This window comes from Protomyctophum bolini (assembly GCF_963924005.1).
Source record: "Protomyctophum bolini genome assembly, chromosome: 3".
In the NCBI taxonomy this organism is placed as follows: Eukaryota; Metazoa; Chordata; class Actinopteri; order Myctophiformes; family Myctophidae; genus Protomyctophum; species Protomyctophum bolini.
In genome coordinates this window covers 16,394,075-16,419,074 of record NC_137864.1, presented here as the reverse complement: position 1 = coordinate 16,419,074, position 25,000 = coordinate 16,394,075, and the positions used below count along the sequence as shown (strand labels likewise).

At 43.4% G+C, this 25,000-nt stretch overlaps 1 protein-coding gene across 2 annotated transcripts in view; it reads right to left on the bottom strand.

Annotated features, from left to right (window-relative positions):
* Positions 1-25,000, bottom strand: part of grk4 (G protein-coupled receptor kinase 4) — an 89,720-nt gene that overhangs the window by 31,219 nt on the left and 33,501 nt on the right. For both annotated transcript variants that reach the window (XM_080759779.1, XM_080759778.1), the window contains exons 3-8: positions 20,752-20,864; positions 18,412-18,489; positions 17,631-17,731; positions 3,935-4,027; positions 2,679-2,742; positions 1,399-1,539 (exon numbers count right to left, since the gene is read on the bottom strand). In XM_080759779.1, coding sequence (XP_080615905.1) covers positions 1,399-1,539; positions 2,679-2,742; positions 3,935-4,027; positions 17,631-17,731; positions 18,412-18,489; positions 20,752-20,864 — 590 coding nt within the window. The remainder of the gene's footprint in view (positions 1-1,398; positions 1,540-2,678; positions 2,743-3,934; positions 4,028-17,630; positions 17,732-18,411; positions 18,490-20,751; positions 20,865-25,000) is intronic.

The following is a 25,000-nucleotide window of genomic DNA, read 5'->3' as shown; positions in this document are numbered from 1 at the left end:
CAGGGTTGGAGATCTGACATTTTACTAATACTTTTATACATTTAAAAACTTGAAATGGGACATTCTGCATAATGAGTACTTTTGGTACATTTATAAGTAAAGAAATGTAGTACTTTTTTTCCACGCAGTCCGCAACCCACCCACCAGGAATGAACATGTTAACACCACTAGCCACTCAATGTGTTCTAAGAATGTTAAATTCTAGTAGTAGTCTTTAGTGCAATAATAGTCTTCTAAGGAACAAGACAACTGAGCCAATGCTAAGTTTCCCTTTTCCTGCCCGAGTACCCGAGGGCTTCTGTGCATCTGACTGGGATCAAATGAAATCGGACAGACAAACACCTCATGTGTGCCCCCCCCCCCCCCACCACCCTTAACTCCACAGCATTTGAGCATTTTACACAAAAGAAGACACACACAGATTACAAGAAGGTTCATCTCAATTTACACAGGTGTGAGAATGTGTGACGTGCAGAGAGTATAGCGGGCAACAATAAATCAGAAAACACACACATTTATGCTGCAGGCACACACACGGTAGTCACTGGCAAACAAGAGTGAAATTGCTCGCTTTTACTGTCAAATATCTGTAGTGGTTGGAAGAATTGGTTCATGAGATTATCGTCCAAGACTCAAGACTATTCGTGTTACGCATTTAACATGTGATTTAGGATGAGTACAGTAATCAAGGGACAAATCAACTTGGCATTTTCTGGCCAAAATGTCACTCATGTACAATTTGCGTTCTCGCATAGCATGGAATACATAAATGGCTATAACTGCCCGTCTAAATCTTGAGGCCCCGGTGTGCGTGTACCTGCCAAAAAACCACTGCCTCCATTCATGCCACTATGGCTCAATTTATAGAGAAGTCGGTTCTATTAGCCAAGAGCAACCCACCGCTCGGTAGCAGCGGTAGCAGGGTCATAATTTTTGGCTGACACACACCGGCACAGGGCCTGGTCTACTGAGTCAGTCATGCGTGTGTAATGTATACAATATACTGTATCTACTTTATACAGCCTAGTATATATAGTACACAGTATATAACTACTTTTTTTTTGTTTTTTTACATGTTTTAAATTGTGAGGTAAAACAAATATTCCATGTATACTTTTGCCATGTGTGTGCAGGCTTTGGAAAACTGTTTATATAGCAACAGAAGTGCATTTCAATAGTTTCACCACTTGATATAAACTCCCAAAAGATGGACGGTAATATAGGAATGCTGACCGTGTGTATGCGTGCATGCACACGCATACAATCTCTCTCTCACACACACACACACACACACACACACACACACACACACACACACATTTACATATACACACACTCACACATAAGCACAATCAGAATTACGTTTGAAGGATTGAATAAGAAAAAGGTAGTACTTACTACAAAACTACTGTTAACTTTTTCTAAAATGCGTTTTTCGTTTAGTGCCATTGCTTCACCTTTTCTTTTCTTCACTCGTTTCTTTTCCAGCTTTTTACAGGCGTACATCTTACCAGTGGCACGTACTTGGCAGGCGCAAACCTGGGGAGAACAGGGAGACGGACACGTGTTACACAAACGCTGCGATGCGCACATGGACGACTATTAACAGTTTAGCTGCATCACCCATTTTACACGCTATTTAATCAATGTTTCTCCCCTGCGTGAAATAGCGGATTTGTCGCGGACCTGGTGACAAGGCCGTTGCGTCATGACAACGCCGTTGCGTCATGACAACGAAACCGGAAATCGACCCGTGCTCTGGGCTGCAAGGTCTTCTGGGAAAATGAGTTCAATGAGAGTGAACAGTAGTTCTAACTGCACTCCAGCAGCCCTCGCTGCCTGTTGCGATGGTCGCATATTTTTCTCTTCAACAACAAGAAGCCATGGAATTATTTTCAGGCGGATTCTCATGGACTAAATTAGCGCAAGGCGCAAATACTTCGGCGTATGCTCCAAAGGTAATGAAACAATCCTGGCAGCCTCAGTAGAATGGATATATTATTTTAAAGCCCTGAAAGTGTTAACATGGCCAAGACGTCCACACAATAACAAAATAAGCCACAGAGTACTAAGGACGTGTGGTGGGCACGTCGTAGGGTCTTTTTAATCGATTAGTTGTCCGCTACCGATTATGTGAAAGGAAAATAAGAATAGAAAAAAAGACTCGAAAACGTCATAGGAATTATTATTTCATTGATTCATTTGTGTCAGGGAGAAAAGCAATTATCAGTTAACTAACACATTCCCTCCCGTTACAATAGGCAGGATCGCGAGGCCAGTACCAGACCAATGTGTGAAAACCCCCCCCCCCCGACCCGGAAGTGATAGCCCTCCATATTTGAGCCACTTTCTTAGTGTTTTATAAGGTCCCAAAGATCGCAGTTTGTCTCATTTTGAGGAGAATAATACTATTAAGTGTGCGCGTCGGATCGGGGTGTAGGTGTTACTACCGAGTACAAATATATATATAAATTGTAATGCAGGATTAATGCTTATTAATCAAATATCGTAATCTCGTGATTGGCACCGTTTCATACAATAGCTATTCACGAGATTATCTCGTAATGGCACAGAAAAAGCTGAAGCTAAAGCCACGTCCCAGATGTTTTGTGTACCTTGATTGTATTTTCAAACGTGTACATTACAAGTTTATCTGGATGAAAACTAAAGACACTCACCTCACCAAATCCACCTTTTCCTAGTACTCTATAATGTCTGAAGGTATTTTTGGTTACTGGTTGCCTGGAAGAAGAGACACAGGACAGAAAGAGAGGATTAGAGAAGGACGAGGTCAGAGGGAGAAAAATCACACCTGTGTGAAGTGAGGGGTGATTATATATTAAAGTCTAACTCATGTTGATTAGGTGATGTAATGGTGATGTAAAACACACGGTGTCAAAACAAACATTAAATTATCTTTATTGTTAATGGGATTTAAAACAAAACTAAACAAACATTAATTCCCCTTCATTGTCAATGGCGTTTTTTAAAACAAACATAGACCTAACACAAACATTAAACCTGTATATAGGACTTAAAGTAGTGAGAGAGAGAGAGAGAGAGAGAGAGAGACAGAGAGACAGAGAGCGAGAGAGACAGAGAGAGAAACAGAGAGAGAGAGACACAGACAGACAGAGAGAGAGAGACACAGACAGACAGAGAGAGCGAGAGGGGGGGGGGGGTGTCATTCTCTTAGGCTGTGTGATGTTGCAGACAGAATAATGTTGTACTACATTATTAATCTCCACTGATGGCTGCCGTTTCTTCCCCCGTTTCAGTTACCAGCCACTACTACACAAAACATCATCAATTATGAAGCACTCTCTAAAACACAAACATTGATTGGTGCGGTTAGCGTTGCCTTCGTTTGATTGGTGCAAACATGGCAAGAGAAGTACACACTCCTGCTTCCCGTCTGCATGCTCTAGGACGGTCAGTGGTTGAAACCAAATGGACCCGTAATTTCATTTTACGCTTTACTAATATGCTTTAGTTTGCGGTCTGAGAGGCTAAATCTCATCAAATGGCGGTCCGTGGCTCAAACACTGAATAAATAATGGACCCTGATGAGTTGAAAACCACGTAGGACGGTGCATCGTTCAACTTTCGTGTTATTAATAATAAGAACGAAGTCTTATTATAGTTATTGTGAATTAGTATAAGAAACAACAAAATCACCGTCCTTCCATATAATACTGCACATTAAGTTATGATAGAAATTTCCGCCGTTATCATAGAACCGTGTCAGGCTAAGAAGGAAAAAAATTCTGCTGTGCTCTCTCTGCTCAATCTGCAGCTTGCCAATACAAGTGTATTAAACATGCAGGCCAAGCAGGGCTGGCACCGGGGCAATTAAAAGAAACGGAATGGACTCAATGCGGCGTTATGTTGGTTCCGCGTTGGTCCAATGGGGTGTCGTGTAGCGGGTACCCACCTCTCCAGCCACTTCCACTGCAGGAAGCGAGAGAAGTACATGGTCTCTTGGTAGGAGGAGAAGGGAGCGCCGCTCAGATACTCACGTACGATCCTGCACAGAGAGGGAGGGAGGGAGGGAGGGAGGGAGGGGGGGGGGAGGGAGGGAGGGAGAGAGGGAGGGAGGGAGGGAGGGAGGGAGGGAGAGAGGGAGGGAGAGAGGGAGAGAGGGAGGGAGGGAGGGGGGGAGGGAGGGAGGGAGGGAGGGAGGGAGGGAGGGAGGGAGGGGGGGAGGGGGGGAGGGAGGGAGGGAGGGAGGGAGAGAGGGGGGGAGGGAGACAGCATTGTGTTAACCCGTTTAGACCCGAGGATGATTCTTTTTTCTTTTTTTTAATCTTTAAATCATGACAGTTTTCATTTTCACCCCAAAAATATACAGTATGTAATTGTCCACCGACCCCCACCTGAAAATAGAATGCAATAATAAAGAAAATAATGTATATTCAAAGATTGCACCACAAGTTCATAGCGCGGCACGAGTGCCGCACTGTGGACTTTTCAATAGCTAAAGTATAATGCTATACTTAATAACACCAAAGGGGTTCCCGTCCTGTTTGGGTTAATGACACCATACTGTACTGTGTGTAATAGCCCTAAACACACGAGCTCCGTTGCACTTCTACAGTTCTCCGCCAGATCCTGCAGACAGACGGACGGACGGACAGGCGGACAGACGGACGGACGGACGGACAGACAGATGTCTCTCCCCAGGGAGGCATAACTCGCTGTAACCTTTCCACAGGCTGCCTTCATTAGAAACAGACACATCCCCTGCAACTGACTGCCCCCTAAATCAGCGTGTGCGTGCGTGCGTGCGTGCGTGCGTGCGAGACAGAGAGTGTGTGTGGAGCTCAAATCCCATTCTTAATGGAAAGATGGAAAGAACTCTGTGTCAATACTTTCACCGTGAAAAATGAAAAATGCCTTTCAATGAGAAGAACATTCCATTCGATTGAACCGAGAAACCACCAGGGCTTCTGGGAAACCTGAAGTCTTTAGGAGGCACCTTAACAGACGAGCCCGTCGGTGACTGTCTCTCTCTGTGTGTGTGTGTGTGTGTGTGTGTGTGTGACGTGTGTGTGTGTGTGTGTGTGTGTGTGTGTGTGTGTGTGTGTGTGTGTGTGTGTGTGTGTGTGTGTGTGTGTGTGTGTTTGCGTGTGTGTGTGTGTGTGCTGCATTGCATGATCAGGTGTGATCTACTTTCTAATATTTCCTTTTCTTCACTAAACGACACTCTCACTCACACTAGTAACATTCCTGCCCTGGGGGTGTAGGATGGGGGGGGGGGGGGGCGAGGTCCTTTGACTTTCACTTATGATCACATCAAAGAGCGCTTCTGGGAGGAGGGGCCCCAGGGGGGGGGGTCAACAAAGGTCACCGTTCTGACATCTTCTGAACCCGAAGTCACCCATAATTCCAGTGAGAGTTGTTATAACCTGTCTGTGTGTATGAAACGGCACGTTGCCGGCCTCACATTGTTCCTTTTTTGGAACGGTGGTTCTGGTGGAAAGCCATACTTGAAATACAAGATATTCGACTAGAAAATGACATGCCCCACTTCAGTAAAAGTCTACGCTTCTCATGCTATCTAAAAAGGTGGATGGTGCATTTATATAGCGCCTTTATCCAAGGAGCTTTACATACAGTAGATTGTGCATCAATTCACCCATTCACACACACATTCACACACCGATGGCGGCAAAAACCATGCAAGGCACCAACCTGCACATCAGGAGCAATTAGAGTTCAGTGTCTTGCTCAAGGACACTTCGACACTAACTCTGGGGGAGTCCGGGTTCGAACTGGCAACCTTGCGGTTACCATCCAGCCACTCTACCCCTGAGCCACCGCCGCCTATCTGTACTCATAAGTATATACAAACAAAAGTAAATACCTTTAATACAAAGAAACAAATTGAGCTTGATTTTGTTGATTAATACTAGGACAAAAAATGTTCGTCGACTACATTTTTTCACTGCCAAAAACTAAATGAAAACTAAGCTATGGTGACTAAAAGTAAGACTAAATATATTGACAGTTTCGTCAACAAATAAAACCTAGACTGATGTTAGGAAGGGACTAGTGGAGAATAAATCCAGTATAAGTAACAGACACAACATTTTACACTTAAAATAGCCGATCTACATGCTTGCTATTTTCAGCAAGTGTAAAATCAGCCATTACGACGGCATCAAGGCCCGCCAAAATACATTTTAGCCGACTTAAACTGTTGTGATATTTAGTCGACCAAAACTAGACGAACACAAAAACATTCCAGGTGACTAAAACTAAACGAAAACTATTCAAAAGACTATGACTGAAGCTAAAATCAGAATTTGCTGTCAAAGAAACAACACTGGCACAGTGTTACAGATGAAAGGCCTTCCAAAATAGAACACAAAATGCACTGTGTGATGAGCGCATTTGCCAGCGGACATTCACCAGGATCATACAAAGAAGACACTTCACCCCTTAGCCTTACTTAAGTCAATTTGACCACATCTGTTCTTGGAACGAATGGGCCAGATAAGATAAAGCTAGCGTACTACTTTCTTTTCAAAGACAACTGTGGGCTCGGGGGAAATCAAACGGGTTAAAAGGTTAAATGTTTAATGCTTAATTTTCTTTAAAATTAATAATTATAATGGTTTAAGAGCAGACACAAATACATATATTAGTTCTGATATTTTGACTTAAAGCTGTGCCATTAATATAGTGGTGGCCTGTTTTTGGTGAATATTAAAGGACCACTTCACCACTTTTCAACCTTCATAATAATAGGTCCTCACTAATAATCATGAAAAAAATGGCGCAGTTTTTTTCTACTTGGTCTGTGTCTCATAGGAGGGCTGTGGGCAGTTCAGAAACCGTCCTCTAGAGTGACATCTTCGATGGGGAATACAAGCTAATAGAAACTGCAGGCTTTCTAGTCCTGAAAAGTTGCAATGCGAAAATGGAAGCCATCGTATAATGAATATCTAAACAATTTTGTAAAAAAAAAATATTTTTTTAAAAATCTGCCTAATGATGATCTCACTGGAGGACGGTTTCTAAACTGCCCACAGCCCTCCTATGAGACACAGACTGAGTAGAAAAAAATCGTGGCATTTTATCATGATTATTAGTGAGGAACTATTATATGAAGATAGGTTGAAAAGTGGTGAAGTGGTCCTTTAAGTAGTTCCGGTCATTTGGTGGGGGGCACTGGGGGCCACGCACTAAGAATAAATGAATCCTCAAAACTAGCATAATTTGTATTGTTAACCTATTTCTACCATATATCACTACTTTCGTTCAAGTTTGACCCCTCAAACACATCACTCACATGCAACTATGGTTGCATGTGCTGTTGCTGGCGTAATGATACTGGACACAAAGAAATAGTTCCATGTGACAGAGGGGTCAGAGTTGAATGAAAGCTGCGCTACATGGATAGAAATAGGTCAACAATACAAAATGACACTAGTTTTGTGGATTAATTTAGTTTTAATGCGTGGCCCCAGGACGACCCACCAAATGACCGGAACTACTTAATATTCACCAAAACAGAACTCCCACCAATCTCACCAAGACTCAGGCAAACAATTAATTTTTGTGTATCGTTTATTTTTTTATTTTCATTAATCCCTTATATATTTGAGTGTGTATATTTGTATGTGCCTTTTATTTATTTTTTGTTCATGGTACGAGATACCAGGGTTGGTAAAAAACAACGACAATACAATACAATATACAATCTGTCCACAAATATGTCTAGTAAGCAGAGAAATTAATACAAGCCAACTTTAACTTTGTTGGCCTCAAGGAAGACCACACTATGTAACTCTCATTGGAGCCATGATGGTTTTCACACTTCAAGGCCTGCTTTTATCTTTGCGTGTGTCTGAGAGAGAACGGCAGACCCTCAAGCTTGCAGAGCCTTTTCTTTTTCTCCTTTTTACCAAAGACATAATCTGAGAATGGATCTAAAAGATTGCCCCTTTAACACTCTCCAAATAACTAAATAGAGCCTCTGTGGTACTTAGATCAAATCAGCGATCTCTAATCTCTGTGACATTTAAATGATTGTGGCTTTGTGAGGCGCCCGTCCGGGTGGCGCAGCAGGGGCAAAGTTCTACCCGCCACTTCAATGTGCCTTTAGCGTGGCCCGGGCGTCTCCACAAGGAACACTGGCCATGTTCATGGGTGGGCCGCTAGCAGGGGAGGAGGGCAAATCCTGACAGTTTTCTGAAAAACCTCCTGGTTCTCAACCTCAAGGACCCCCATATGTAATTGGCCGCCCACCCCCATCTGAAAATATGTTGTTCCAGGGACCCTCCCAGAAGCAAAGATTTTAGTTAAAAATGTTCACTCTGAAAGAATATATATTCAAAGGTTTGCGCCACATTTTTACGTTTTTGTCAAAAATAGCAGATCTCACTTGGTGCTGCCCTATGAGCTTGTAGATCTGCTATTTTTCCAACAGCTAAAGCATAACATAATGCTTGAAACACCAAAAAGGTGTTCCCATCATGCATGTGGGTTAAAGACCTCCATGTAAGTTACGTGAAGTACCACAAGACGGGGTCACATATTTCAGGCAGGTCACCAATTTTACCGTAACACAGCCATGCTGGAGTGTGACCGAGTGTGAGCAGAGATTTGGTGTTATTTATTGGAATTTGGCTCTCGTGACTCCCACAGTGCCTGGAGCACTCCTTGTGTCGCCAACATTCTCATCAACCGTCTTCAGTGGGGGGGGGGGGGGGGGCTGTAAGCATGCCACTTGGACACAACAGGCCGGGCTCTGATCAGCCAGCTTTGGTGGGGTCGCCTGGAGGCAGTGTTGTTTTTGGCAGTCAATTTCTATTTTTGTTTAGTCACAAAGTCTTTGGACTGAAACTAAATATCATAAGATTTCAGTAGACTAAATCTACAGTCGATTTAGTCGACTAAAATGTATTTTGTCGGGCCTTGATGCAGTCGTATATGACACTTGCTGAAAATGGCCGATCTACAAGCTCACAACAGTTGTGAGCTTGTAGATCGGCTATTTTCAGTGGAAAATGACTTATACTGGATCTCTTGTCCACTAGTCCCTTCCTAACATTGTAGTCTAGTTTTTTTTGACGAAATTGTCAATATATTTAGGTAGTCATAGTTTTAGTCATCATAGCTTAGTTTTCATTTAAGTTTCCATTTAGTTTGTCAGTGAAAAAAAAAGGTAGTCGATGAACATTTTCCGTCATAGTTTTAGTCTGCCTGAGGGTGTCTGTCTGTTGCAACACCCGAAACATCCAATGATGCCAGATATTACAACACTGATGATGTGTCCAACTTTGTGCATCAGTAGATGTTTTATTTACCATTGTGAAAGAATAAAAGGCCCCTGATATTTTGTGAACAAGGGGTCCAGAAACGCCAGAAAGGCCAGCTGCTACAGCGCCTGGAGATGAGCATCAGACAGACACCACTGTGAGCAGAAAGAAACACTACAGTACAAGCCACAATATGGCTTTTGTTGGAAACAGAGAACGAGAGGGAGGGGCAGAGACTATAGTGTTGGTTTCGTCGACATGACTACTACCTTTTTTCACTGATGAAAACAACATAAAAACTAAGCTATGATTACAAAGACTAAATGTATTGACAATTTCGTCAACAAATAAAAACGTGGAGAAGAGATCCAGGACCAGTAGAATTAAAAGAAAGGTAATTTATTATGCTTGGTTGCGCTCTGAAATTCTCAGCAGCCATACAACCAAGTATAAAATCAGGCATTAAGGCACCGACAAAATTGACAAAAAATGAGGAGAGGGTGGATATAATATCAAGGCACTTTATAAATAATGTTAAATTGCAAACATGTTTCGGGCATCAGGGCAAGTAGGGCATATACTTGCCCTGATGAAGACTCCTTTGTGAGTCAAAACATGTTGGCGTTACCTTGATTTTATAAATCCACCCTCTCCTAATGTTTGACTTTCGAGCCTCCTTTTCTTCATTATTTCAGTCCCTTTGATCTTTGAAGCACCAGCAGACTTTTTAAACTTTTCTGCACCTCCATTGAGCACCTACAGTAGTAGTTGATTTTCTGTAGATTTAGTTGACTAAAATCTTTTGATATTAAGTCGAGTAAAACTAGACTCATTACACACTCTCGAATTTTGACGCATCTGCCTATACTAAATGTGACGCGTATACATATGCGATTATTCGCCACTCCTCTCCTCCTCCTGAGTCGTTTGTATCCTTCGGATTCACTTTCAATTTTTTCAAAAATTATCAAAATGATTGAATATTATGATGATACAATGGGAATCAAACAAAAAGGTGGGGCAGATTAAGCCATGGTGTCAATTGAATTACAATATGGCCGCCAGTTTTCAAGATGGCAGCTATTACGCAACTCAATTGTATCATCATAATAATGCAATAATTGGATTTCTCATACTCTAAAATATAGTTTAGACACTGTTTAAAACCACTTCGAAAGGCAGCCATGTTGAAAAATGGTGTCCATTTTGTTTTTTCAAGTGAAAGAGTAGGTTCCGAAGCACTTGTGTGCCAAATGTGGTGTTTGTACCACTAAGTGAACGCTTGTTCTGCTCCACTAAAAGTTATTAGTAGAGTTCTCAACAGTCCCTACCTGGGCCCTCAACTAACCCTGTACACTCAAAACACTGTCCCCGCTGCCAGCCTTGGATCTCCATATAGGAAGCTGACCTATGTTGATAGGTTCCATATGTTGATCTGACCTCATCAAACCCTGTACACTCAAGACACGCTCCATGTATGGCCAGTACGGAATGAATTCCACATGTTGATCTGACCCCCCATCCCAAAAGCACCAGCACTCGCCCAGCAGTATGACAACACCCAGAGGGATGTGTGCACGCGACCCCTGAAAAATACAACAGATGGCAATACTGCCCTCCACAGCCAGAGTGCAGTAACAACATTTTTGCTCTAAATTGAGTTCTAACAAAAAAGAAAAAAAACTCCTTGGTGTCTGTTTTAACTTGAGACAAAGTTTCAGAGTTTAACTCACGTGCCGCCATCAGTGCCATCCGGTGTCCGAATTTATACTCGAGAACCGCCCTATTTTGAAAGAACTGCCACCATTAATTTCAACAGAGAACCGTCTTATTTTGAAAGAACTTCCACCATTCATTTCAACAGAGAACCGTCTTATTTTGAAAGAACTGCCACAACTCATTTCAACAGAGAACAGTCTTATTTTGAAAGAACTGCCATAATTCATTTCAACAGAGAACTGTCAATTTTTTAAAGAACTGCCACCATTCATTTCAACAGAGAACCGCTAACCTATATGTTGTGTACAGGTTAGAAAAAAAATCCCCTGGCTTTGCTGCCGTCTCTCTGTCACTTTGTAAACAAATCACTCTGCATATGCGTGCATGTGGTCGTGCATGAGACGGACCAACGTCCCATAGCCTGGAGGGATACGCTCTGATTGGTTCAGAAAATGTTCAAAATAAAATGCCCCAAAAAGCCATTTCACTACACCATTAAAAATGTTCGCTCTGAAAGAATATATATTCAAAGATTTGTGCCACATTTTCACGATTTTTCAAAAAAAGCAGATCTACAAGCTATCTATGAGCTTGTAGATCTGCCATTTTCCAATAGGTAAAGTATAACATAACATAATGCTTAAAACATCAAGAGGGGTTCCCATCCTGAATGAGTTAAGCTTTTTCCACCAGGGATTCCATTCCAAAAACATCTTGAATGATGGGTGTATCGATGATTCACAAACACACGCCTGTGTGTTGTTCTGTTTGTACCCCCCCCTCTTGCTCCCACTCTCCTTACTTCTTTTCCACATCTCCTAATTTTTCCAGTTCTCACTCTCATACTTTAAAAAAAAGAAAAGAAAAACATCTTTCCCACATTCCATTACTTTGTGGACTGCCCATCCCTCCCTCTCTATTTTCTCTCTCTCTTCCCAACTCTTTGACCTCTCTCTGTTTATCTCTCATCTCTCTTTCATTTAAAAGGTCTCTCACATGTTTTTGCCACTCTCCGACAATCCAGTCGAGTTAAGCTGGCAGCATACTTCAAAGGAATTCGCCTTCTTTTTTTCCCTCTTCTTTTTATCCTCGGCTTGCCAAAACCAAACAAGTTTAACAAGACTAAACTGTTTTACAGTTCGATGACTGTACACAGTCAGTGCTAAAGCGGTTATTTTGCCACCTGGATCTCCACTCTGTCGAATGGGCAGATGGCAGTGTTGATAACTCTGAAAATAGTCATTTTACACTTGGTTGCATGCTGAAAATAGCAGATCTACAAGCTCACAATGCGTCAACGTATTGTGAGCTTGTAGATCTGCTATTTTTTAAGTGTAAAATCAGGCCATGACGAGGCCATCAAGTCCCCCCAAAACACATTTTAGTCAACAAAATAGTCTGTAGATTTAGACAACTAAAATCTTATGATATTTAGTCGGCAAAAAGCGCCAAAACATTTCAGCTGACTACGTATATATATGACTTAAACTAAATTTCATTAAATTAACTCATTAAATTAAAACCCATGTTTATATGTCAGTTGTTTTTCATGTCAAGGACCCCCAAATATATAGGTAATTGGCCGCCGACCCCTATCTGAGGTCGCCAATATGTTGTTCCAGGGAGTCAGGGACCTTCCAGAAGCAAAGATTTGATTTAAAAACGTTCGCTCTGAAAGAATACATTCAAAGGTTTATGCCACATTTTCACGATTTAAAAAAAATTGCAGATCTACAAGCTCGTAGCGCAGCACTTGGTGAAGCACTATGAACTTGTAGATCTGCTATTTTTCAATAGCTAAAGTATAACATAATGCTTAAAACACCAAAAGGGGTTACCGCCCAGAATGGGTTAATACAATGGAGGTAGTCGCAGTAAATGTATTTTGTACAAATAATTGGCTGTATAGTACAGGGGTGTCCAAACCAAAGAACAACTATATTACCAAATATAACCAGACGTGCAAGGTAAAAGATGAAATAAAATAGCCTTTCTTTGACCCCTTCAGAATGAGACAACAAGGAACAAGGAATCCTCAACCCTGACAAATAAAATTACAAATGCCCTGGTGAATAAAAAACGTCGTAAAAATGTCCAGTTCTGTTGGGCAAGCCGTTCACAATACAACTCAGGTGTGAAGCCATAGGCCGCATATAAATCTTCCCCGGGCCGCATTTGGCCCGCGGGCCACTCTTTGGACCCCCCTGGTATTAGTAGCTATATTGCTACAGTGCGCTGCATGTGCATGAGAGCCTTTTCTTCCATGCACAGCAACTATAGAAGGGTTCCATTTTGAGAATGTTAATGTGCGAGACTTGCAACGCATCGTGTTTTTACTTGGAAATCTGTTCTTTTCACTGTGTACAATCGTTGTACAATTTAAAAAAAATTGGCTTAATAGACCCGTCATTTGCGAGGCCAAAGAAAGCGGGTTGAAGGGTGCATGCGCGTGCAAACAATGTCTCGGCTACACTAACCACAACCACGACCGACGGTTCCCAGCATGTCAGTCAAACAGAAATCGATACCTCGCCCAGCCCCGCTGCTATTTTTCCCCCCTCGAACTGACAAGACACAAAACACTATCATAGTGCACTTAGTTAACTTAACTAGTCATATACGTAATAGGGCATTAAGCAACTAGTCTACTAGTAAATCCACTAGTCGACCTTGGTGGTACTATAGTTGACTAGTTGACTAGTAAACTACTAAAAATGACTAGATATCACAGTAATCACAATGCGATCCTCACAACCATCCCACACGCACACTGAATATGTTTCAAGTAACCTGCAGTGTCAATACTAACGCCGACTGATATGATCAATACCGCAGCCACACACACAACTCAACTCACACACATAACTCAATATGTGAGTCGACACTTTTGGTCAAGAAGATAACTATGTTTTAAAACTGACTTTTAATCCAAGAAATTCAGTTTTGGCCATAACTGTCCCGGCTTAAATGGTTCCCTGACATTCAACCGTCGTATCATCACAGGCTGCAGATCACAGCAGAGTTTGAAACCATACCCCTCCTCTTCTCCTTCAGAAAGCTGCACTTGCAGAGTCTGGCATTCCACAGAATAAGAGTCCAGGGACAGAGAGGCCGGCCCCCTTAACATTCCCCAAACCAATCCCCACTCCGCCTTTCTGTGGCTGGACGGCATGTTTCACATGAAATTCGTTGCCGAGGGATTGTGGGTAAAACCCTTGTCCTCAGCCAGAGGGCACGGCCCTGGTCAAGGGTTGTGCCGAGACGCAGAAGTGGGTCGTTGCACACAACGGAAAACACACCACAACAGCCATGGGATTAGCGCTGTCAGCGTTACACATTTTAAATTGATTAATTGTCACACAAATAATTGTGATTAACGATTTAATTGTGTTTTTGGCGTGGGAAATTGGAACATCAAGAAAAACATTTTTAATTCCGTTTGCCTTTTAGGCTTTGTAATGACAAAGAGCACAGGGCAGAGATGACAAATAATTGAAATATACCAAGGGATTACAATTATAACAAAACAATTGCGATTAAACGTTTATGTAATAATTGTGATAACCCCACACGGGATTTCTATGATATACTATTGCGACGGCAGGTTGCATTTACTATGAAAACATGCATTTCCCGTCAGTTGGTTGGATGGTTGGTCCGTCGGGCATGACCATATATGGTCATGCCTCGTGACATCATCAGGGATGGAGATTCCATATATGGAGATCCCTGATGTCATAAATGTTGGCCAGCAACTCCACATCTACTCTACATACCCTTAGATCTCCATATCTGGAGCTGACCTGTTCTGACATTCCATATGTTGATCTGACCACATCAAATCCTGTACACTCAAGACACGCTCCATATATGGCCAGTACAGAATTAATTCCATATGTTGATCTGACACCGGGCACTGCACTCCCTGTGGTGGTGTGGAATGCGTGTGTCACATTTGAAGTGGGTGGGTCGAACGGTTCTCGAGCTACGTGGATTACAGACGCACGCACACACGCACGTATACACACACAGAGACGTGGTGCATATACAATTAGGATGGCTCAGAATGCTGCATGGCGAGTGGTTCATTCAGGGTGACAGGGGAAAAGATAGATGCATTTCCATTTTCCACAATGGATGTCTCCAGAAGATAGATAGATAAATTATCTTGAAAGACGAACTGGAAATGCTGGAAATGAAAACACAGACACAGACAGCTCAGATGGGATCAGACAGGTCCTCAGAATGGACCGGGACCGCATTCCTAAAGCAGCCGTGAGAGATGGACCCCACCTGGAAAGAGGAAACAAGGGAAACCAAAAACAACCTGGCAGAGAGAACTGTGACCGCAGAAGTGGAAACGGCAAAAACTCGGGGCGAGGCACAGCGCGCTGCACAGACAGGATAGGGCCAGATCCAAGCAGATCTAGTCGGGAGGATTATGCTCCACGGGGAAGAGGATACATATTTATATTGCACGTTACTGTCAATACTAGACCTGTACGTGCGCGTCGACCACCGGCCTACTTCAGAACGATGCAACTTGGGAACCTACTAATAACCCGTTGTCAACTTGGTATAGCACCCGTTTTAACTATCTGTCTGTGTCCCCTTTGTGCCCATACTGTATAAGTGTATACAGAGATCTCTGTATCTGTCTGTCTGCCTGTGTCCGATGTGCAAACTGACTGTGAAAAGTGGACTGGTTAAGACAATGGCAATCAATTGGCTGAGGCAGAGGCTGGAAATTGCACAGGTGAGGGGACTTTGGCTCATTACTGTAGCTCCACTGGCAGAGCCTGACCAGAACCTTTTGTGGTCTTTCTGGACAACAGTGTTTCCCACCGACTCGAGGCCGGGCACTGCACTCCCTGTGGTGGTTTGGAACGCATGTGTCGAATTTGAAGTCGGTGGGGCAATTACACGTGCATTACACACACACACGCACGCAGATAGAAAGAGACATTTATAGTAGGATGTGCTATTTATAATATTATTTTGTGTTGTCTTTGTTCTTCAATTTACCGTGTTCTGACTTATCATTTTGTATATTTTATTCTTCCCACAATAGTATCTACAATGTAACTTCACGTTTTTGCACTGACCAATGGACATTTTCTTGTTTGGCACTGCACTGTTCACTTTAAAAGTTATAATTGTCTTTTGCCTATGCAATTTATATATTATTATATTATAATATGCGCATGACACGCCCCAAATATGGACACCAGTTTTTGTGAGGGTACCTACCCTAGGCTAGGGTCTGCATGTTCTCCCCGTGTCCCCTAGAGGGCCTAGGGGACGTTCTCCCCGTGTCCCCTAGAGGGCCTAGGGAATGTTCTCCCCGTGTCCCCTAGAGGGCCTAGGGGACGTTCTCCCCGTGTCCCCTAGAGGGCCTAGGGAATGTTCTCCCCGTGTCCCCTAGAGGGCCTAGGGAATGTTCTCCCCGTGTCCCCTAGAGGGCCTAGGGAATGTTCTCCCCGTGTCCCCTAGAGGGCCTAGGGAATGTTCTCCCCGTGTCCCCTAGAGGGCCTAGGGGACGTTCTCCCCGTGTCCCCTAGAGAGCCTAGGAGACGTTCTTCCCGTGTCCCCTAGAGGGCCTAGGGAATGTTCTCCCCGTGTCCCCTAGAGGGCCTAGGGGACATTCTCCCCGTGTCCCCTAGAGGGCCTAGGGGACATTCTCCCCGTGTCCCCTAGAGGGCCTAGGGGACGTTCTTCAGCAAGAATTGAAAGCTTATTTTCTGTCTAGGACCAATCGCGACGCAGACACGGAAGCCTGCCACTATTAAGACTGCGTTGCGTGCGCATGCATGCGGATGTGTGAAATAAATAAAAAAATGCATGGCAGGTAATAATCCCTCGGCTGTTTATTTCTCCTGGCCGTCGTCAGGGTAGGAAGCACAAACACCTGCAAGTGTGCGTGCCCTGTGTGTGTGTGTGTGTGTGTGTGTGTGTGTGTGTGTGTGTGTGTGTGTGTGTGTGTGTGTAATGGGGGGAACACTGAGGCAGCTGTTGTTCTCATGCCAGCCATCCGGATGCCCTCGCTGCCCAGTGCTCCCATCGCATTCGCCCATTGCGCGTGCGTGCGTGCGTGCGTGCGAGAGAGAGAGAGAGAGAGAGAGAGAGAAAGAGTGTTGTGTATGATTCTGCACTCCAGGTGTCAGCTGCCTCATCATCATTACTGTGACAGGGCGAGCTGTGTGCAACACACGTAAGTAAAAGAAAACTGCGTCACACTAATTACACCAAAAAAACACGAGAGTACCACAACAGGACCCACATGCTCCTCCTGCACAGTCAAATCACTCTTAATTCAAAGAGCGTGACCCACAAATGGGCCTTAAATGAACTTAAGGCCAATCAGGACAAAATCATTGTGCGTGTTATTTTTTTTTATGCGTTTTTTCAGGATCGGGCCGTCGACACGCAAAAGTGCTTTTGGTCCATAAAAATGAATCTTTTTTAAAACTACAACGGCATGTCTGCTGCCAATTACATATACTTTTTTGGGGTCCTTGACATGAAATAGTTTGAGAACCACCGATATAGAAACAGGTTTTTCAGAAAACTGTCACGTGATTTTTGACGACATTTTGTAGAACCTGGTCTCAGGTGTGAAGTGGTTATTTAAGGAGGTCTTACTTGGTGCAGTCGTTGAAGAGCTCCTTGCAGGCCAACTGCTCCAGCTTCTCCCTGCATCCCACCACCACATCCTGAGGTATGTCTGGCAGATGGGCTGCCGACTGGCGGGGCAGAGAGAGGGACACAGACCTTACCGTGTGCACGGACTCATTAAAGCAAACATAAAACCTCACTACTGAAAACCTTTGTCAGGCCACATTCCCTAAACAATAGAGGGTATGCGCGTGGCAAATGGAGTGGCAGAGTGAGTTTAACGTCATTTTATGCCAGATCAGTCAAGGCCAGGAAGTCGTTTTTGGCCACTCAGTAGGTAACTTCCAGGTATGATGGTGACGTCACGCACATACCCTCTATTAGCACAATATGTAATAATAATGATGTTTTGTTCATATTTTTTCCTAATACATTCCAGTTGAAGAAATCACAGATTGAGGCTGTAACCTTTATTTTTATGAAACGTCGGAGACCATTAGGGTTTTAGGAAGACGCTTCTTAAGATATAGCTAGTTTGACCACTTCAAACACTCGTTTGAATACTATACTCTTTCAACTTAAAGTAACAATAAAACAATAACAATAAAAATAGCCAATCTACAAGCTTGTGAGCTTGTAGATCGGCTATTGTCGGTGCACAACATGGTTCCAGTGAAGACTTTTGTGGAATTCAAGCGTGTGTGTGTGTGTGTGTGTGTGTGTGTGTGTGTGTGTGTGTGTGTGTGCGTGTGTGTGTGTGTGTGTGTGTGTGTGTGTGTGCGTGTGTGTGCGTGCGTGCGTGACTCACCCCGTTATTGAAGTATGTGTCTAAAACATTCAGTCCATAGTCCCTCCTCTTCTCATCAGGGGCTAATTGGTACACGGCCTGTCAACAGAGGGCCCAGAGACTGTTAATAACAACCACTGCACACGACACACACACACACACACACACACACACACACACACACACACACACACACACACACACACACACACACACACACACAAGCGGAAGCTGCTCATTTAGCCACCGTCCATAATAAAACAACATAGTCGCAGAGCTGGGCAGCAGCAAAACCAAGAAAGAAGTGAGAAAGGTGGTGAGACACTTAAAAAAGGTAGGGTAAGTGATATGTTTGGTTAAAGGAGCAGCAGACCCCCCAAAATGACCTTCTGTTATATTGATTTATTAAATTGAACGGTGGAGCCTTGAATTCATGGCCATTTTGGTGTTTTTGTCGCATTCCTAAGCCAATAATTTGATGAGCGACAGAGTCTCTGGTGGGAGACTCAAATATGTCTTCATTGACTCAAATTATTGGTTTAGGAAACTAAGGCTTCATAAGTTCATAGGGTGTGAAATTGATACAAAATAAGTATTTTTTTGGGGGTGAACTATCCCTTTAAAACAAAAGTTAGTAATAATTGGTATGGACCAGTGTTTTTCAACCAGTGGTCCTTGAGGGGGTTCCAGGTGGTCCCAGCTACCTGTAAGTTTCATTTTACGCTTACAAGCTCTACAAGCGATCTACAAGCTCACGCTGCGGTGAGTTGTGAGCTTGTAGATCGCTATTTTCAGCAAGTGTAAAAACGTCATTACGACGGCATCAAGGCCCGGCAAAACACATTTTAGTCGACAAAATCAACTGTAGATTTAGTCTCTTTCAATGATTTTTATTTGATTTTCAAGTGTTTGACATGGATCACATTGACGTACATAAAACAAAAACAAAACAAAACAAAAACAAAACAAGATATAGATTTAGTCAACTAGAACTAGATTACCACAAAAACATTCCAGTTGACTAAAATATGACTAAAACTAAATGAAGTTTCCAAAGACTATGACTAAACTAAAATAGAAATTTGCTACCAAAAACAACACTGCCCGGAAGTCATGGAGAGTTGCAGCACTAAACTCCATCTTGGTGGAGAAAGATCACCCTGTTTGTCTGTTGCCTCGGTCACTGCCGTGTGGCTGACTCTGTATATTTAACACTGACGTACCATCGCTAAAGACTGTGATTTTTAGTCTAATATGGCCAGGAGGAGTTTGTAGATTGTCTGAAGTATGACTGCCTTGTGGTGTGCTTTGTTAGAAAATAACCCTGCATGACAGAGGAGAAATGGACGAGTAAACATTACATCACTGTGGGAGAAATGGGCCTAAACTGGACTAGCACACATTACATCACTGTGGGAGAAATGGGCCTAAACTGGACTAGCACACATTACATCACTGTGGGAGAAATGGGCCTAAACTGGACTAGCCCACATCACTGCCAGATAAATGGGCCTAAACTGGACTAGCACACATTACATCACTGCCAGAGAAATGGGCCTAAACTGGACTAGCACACATTACATCACTGCCAGAGAAATGGGCCTAAACTGGACTAGCACACATTACATCACTGCCAGAGAAATGGTCCTAAGCTGCACCAGCACACATCACTGCCAAAGCATGAACCAACGGCCCAAGTCGAGTACTGAAAGGTTTCCTTTGCGCATTTATGTGCATATTATGAGAATGAGAGTGAGGCTGTATTCTCGTGCGTGCGCACGCGCACCATCCTGGCTCTAGTGAGACTAATGCAGGTTCTTATTAAATAAGCATGACCCCCTCCCCTGTTTTCCTTTCTTGGACACCTCCAGGGGCCTTGACACAAGCCTGGGCCTGTGTTTGCTGTCTCACCCAGGGGATCTGCCTATGACGTGGGCCTGACCTCATGGAGAGAGTGCACGGAGGAAGGGGAGGGGTCGCTTCACTGACAGCCTGTCCAAATCCCCGGTCACCCCGCCGGCCCCCGCCGACACGACACACCACTCTCCCCCCTCTCCCCCGCTGCCAAGGCCAGGCAATCCACCAAAAGCCTGTTCTCCTCCTCCCCCCCTCCCCAACCCCCCGGGCCCCTCACATCCCCCCCACCCCACCCCACCCAGGCTCTACAGGCCCAGACATGGGCTTGTCCCGTGGCGGGGGTGCAGGGCAGCAGAGAGATAGAGAGAGAAAAGGGGGAGAGGGGGGCGAAAGAGCACAGCACAAAATTAAGGCATATTAGCGGCAATGTGATTAAGTGTGAAAGTCCGGATATGAGAGAGAGAGAGAGAGAGAGAGAGAGCTGTAAACTCAATGTAATCTTACCACAGCATCCATAAACTCAATGCAGCGCTTCAGTTCTGGCCTGGTGTCACAGTACTGGCGGAACAGCAGCCGGCCAATGGGCTGCCTATCACATAGACTGGTGTAGTCCCTCTCTGGGGAAGGGGAGAGAGAGAGAGAGAGAGAGAGAGTTAATATTGAACATGGCTGTTTTAAATTGAATTGCATTAATCAATTTGTTCGGACAAGAGTGTGTGAGAGAACAGTCAAAAGTAGCCTACAACCACTACACCTACACACACACCCACACACACACGTGACGATTAAGTGTCATACAAATAAATGCGATTAACAATGTAATCGTGTTTTGGGTATTGAACAGGGGGAACAGTTTTTTTCAACCGACTATGACGATTAGTACAAAATAATTGTGATTATCTAAAATATTTGCAATTAGATGATTATGTAATAATTCTGACAGGCACGCACACGCACGCACGCACGGAACCTGTGTGAACGGGTTCTTGGTGCGTGCAGCTGGCCCACAGGCTAGTAGAACGGTGTCTGTTTGGAGTCATGTTTCCTCCATGAGGAGGAAGAAGACCCAGTAGGACATGTTCCGTCAGCAGTAGAAGACACTCCCTGACCGTCTGCCTTGAGCTTTGGCTCAATACTACGCCAATATCCATGATCTCTTATCAATCTGCTTTTTGACTGTGGGGGCCCGTCCAACGTCACACACTGTGTTCCGCCCGTGACCACCATGATAAATGACGTAAGTGGGTTACTTCATGATCATACGGGATTACAAAATAGTAAAATTCACACAATGTGAGTGTTTGGCTACTATTGCAATGCTTTATTTATTTATTTATTTGACAGGGACAATAAGCAATAGTACACGAGAGAGGATGGTTCGACGTCATTAATGCACGCCTGCGATGCTGCAGGAACGAGTCTGAAGGGCGAGTTCCAAAAGCAACGCAGAGGTTATACAACAGTTACCCTTAAAACTAAGAAAATAGCTGAAAAAACATTATTTTAATGACAGATGTATAGTCACTACGACCACAAATGTCCCAATAAACTAGCTAGCCTAGCCACAGAGTTTGCTGCGCTCTGGAAGAACAGAGCAGCTGAATTCTTTGTTTTGATTACGGCAAGTGTGGAGTGGTGCTCGTTTGATCCACGGCTAGAAGTCTGTTTCAACCAATCAGATTTCTTCTTTGAAACGACCTGTGGTATAATGCTCATTAATCAACATCAGTTTTCACATCCACGTAAATGGGCCAGAGTTAGCTATAAGATCATTTCCATCAAGGCCCATTATTTGTTGGGCATTTGAGCCACGCCTGCCATGGACTGACATTGATGATTTTTTGATCTCTCAGATCCCAAACTTAAAATATTTTGTTATAGTTAGATAAGATTTTGTCCCCATTTCCATGCTGTATTGATGTTGTGTACAATAGGAGAAATATTAGGAAAACGTTGATCAAATCTCTAATTGTGTAGACTTCTTGTAAATTAAGAAATGCAGATGTTTAACAATAATTTCACTCTTGTAAGGGTCCATTTGGTTTCATTTCACGCTCTCAAGAGTTACCCTTTGGGTACCAACTGTCCATCATTTAGTTGGGGACCACCTGGAACCCCCTCAGGGACCACTGGTGGTTCCCGGACCACTTCTAGCTGCTAGAAGTCTTGTTATTGAAAAGAACCTTAAGTCTAGCAGGTGAGCAGAGATCTGGAAACAACTGCTAGTTACTTTGGCATGGCTCTGAGTGAGTGAGTGAGTGTGTGTGTGCGTGTGTGTGTGTGTGTGTGTGTGTGCGCGAGTGTGTGTGCGAGTGAGTGCGAGTGCGTGACCGTGTGCGTGTGCGCTCGCGTTCCGACTCCACCCCAGCTCTAAATAATTTGAATACGAGTGTGGAGGCCAGCATTCCTCCAATGAAAAATGTCCCCTTTGCGTTAAGAGAACTCTCAGTCCAGGTGGTCCCCAGCTAAATGGAGAGTTGGTAACCAAATGGACCCTTATGTCTCTTCAACTCTTGAGCGTAAAATGAAGCCAAATGGACCCACCCGGGTGGACCCACCCGGGTCCATTTGGTTTCATTTTATGCTCTCAAGAGTTACATCATTATTATTATTCTGCATTACTTAATTTACAAGTCTACACAATTCAACGTTTGCCTTTTGTTATCTCTTCTAATGGTACCAACATCAAATGGTGGTCCATGGCCCAAATACCCAATAAATAATGGGCCTTGATATGAAGAAGGTTGACAACCACTGGCTTAGAGGCAGCCAATCATGAAAAAAGTGTCCATTCCGGTCGTCTTTTACGGTCGTCAGTAGTGGTGCATGCAAATTTATTCCAGGTGTTTTTCAAGCACCTGGCAAAACCAAGCATGACAGAGAGAGAGAGAGAGAGAGAGAGAGAGAGAGAGAGAGAGAGAGAGAGAGAGAGAGAGAGAGAGAGACACACAGAGAGAGAGAGGCAGAGAGATGGGTTTGCTCCAGGAACGAGAGAAAAGATATGGGTTAAGAAAGCGGGAAGAGCAAGGTAGGGGTAAAGCAGAAGCTGGAGGTTGTCTTTTTGATGGGAGATGGAAGTGATCTTTGAACTACAAACTGTTCTATATCAGAACTTAATTAAAAGAGAAATGTAGACCAAAACTGAGCAGCAGGTTTGTGTGAATGACCCACTAAATGTGCTCATCTGTGAGCATGTGTAAGAAACTAACGGAGAGAGGAATAATTAAAGAGTGTGCGCGCGTGTGCGTGCGTGCGCGCATGTTTCACTGAGAGACAGACGTGAAGATGTCTGTCTACGCAACACAAGACCTACAACACTTAATCCAAATCATACACACCATAAACTCCTTAGCATAAATGTATCTCTCTAGATTAGTTCTGCTTTCAGAAGCATGGCAAAACGAGCCGCCAACGGCAGCCCAGAGAACAAAAGCCATGTATGTACTAGATGGTTATCATTTACTGCAGAAGAAGGGAGAGAGAGAGAGAGAGAGAGAGAGAGAGAGAGAGAGAGAGAGGGTGATTAGTCTAAGGCTAGCAGACAGAGTGGCTACAGGCTCCATAATGTAATCTGGGGTTCCTAGAAGTACTGGACTTGTCAAGGCTAAGGTCAAATGCCTGACATTATCAAGACACAACAAAGACACAACAACGCCACTCTCTACTACTGTCAGGCTCTGTGTCAGCCTACGTCATGACTCGTGTGCGTGCATGCGTGCGTGCGTGCGTGCGTGTGTGCATGCGTGCGTGTACAAGAATGGGGATTCGAGGTATATCTCTAGGCCTGTCACATTTATTACATAATCACCTACTCTCTATTATGTTGTCATAATCGTCATAAATCGTTTCCATGTGGTAAAAATGTTCATACAAAAAATAAACTACATATTTTCAGATGGGGGTCCAGTGGTCCACGGCCAAATACAGATAATTCTGGTGGTCCTTGACATGAAAAATGTGTGAGCACCACTGACATAAAAACAGGTTTTTGTCAGTGGTGTCAGGATTTAAAAGGCATTTGTAGAATTCTAATCTCAGATGTAAAATGGGTTATGTAGAAAAATAATAAATATGTCAGTAATTTCTTTGTATATTTTCAGTTATTTGTCGCATCTGCCCTGTGCATGTTATGATTACCAGGCAAACAGAAATGTATTCGTTATTCATACGTTCCAATGTTCAATGCTAAAAACACAATTAATTATTTTGTTAATTATTTGTGTCAATTAATCATCAACTTCAAATGTGTAATCGTGACAGACAGCCCTATACATCTCCCTCAACAGCTGTTGACTCTGATATACAGTCACAGTCACCCACACATACAAACGGATGCACCAAATCAATTCAAACAGGTATATAAACCTACACAGATCGTGTTGAATTATTAATGTCTATATTAACTACATTAACTAGAATAAAATGCCCTGTTGCTATGCTATCCCAACGATTCATCCTGCAATGAGAATATTAAGATTACCGGACAGTATATTGTATTGAAAGGTACAGCAAAGTGATAATCTTTTGTTATAATTACTGTAACTGATAATTAAGTGTATATTCGGATAGTAAACGATTGCAATATTAATATCCTGGATATCTTATTCTGTAGTAAAGTGTTGGACCGACGAAGCCATCATTACAGCCCTGCTAGCAGAGTGAAAAATCTATCTACAGTATTTATTAGAATGAGCGAGAATCACAATACTTTACACTTCAGGCGACATTTATGAAAGCTTTTAGCAAACCCGGT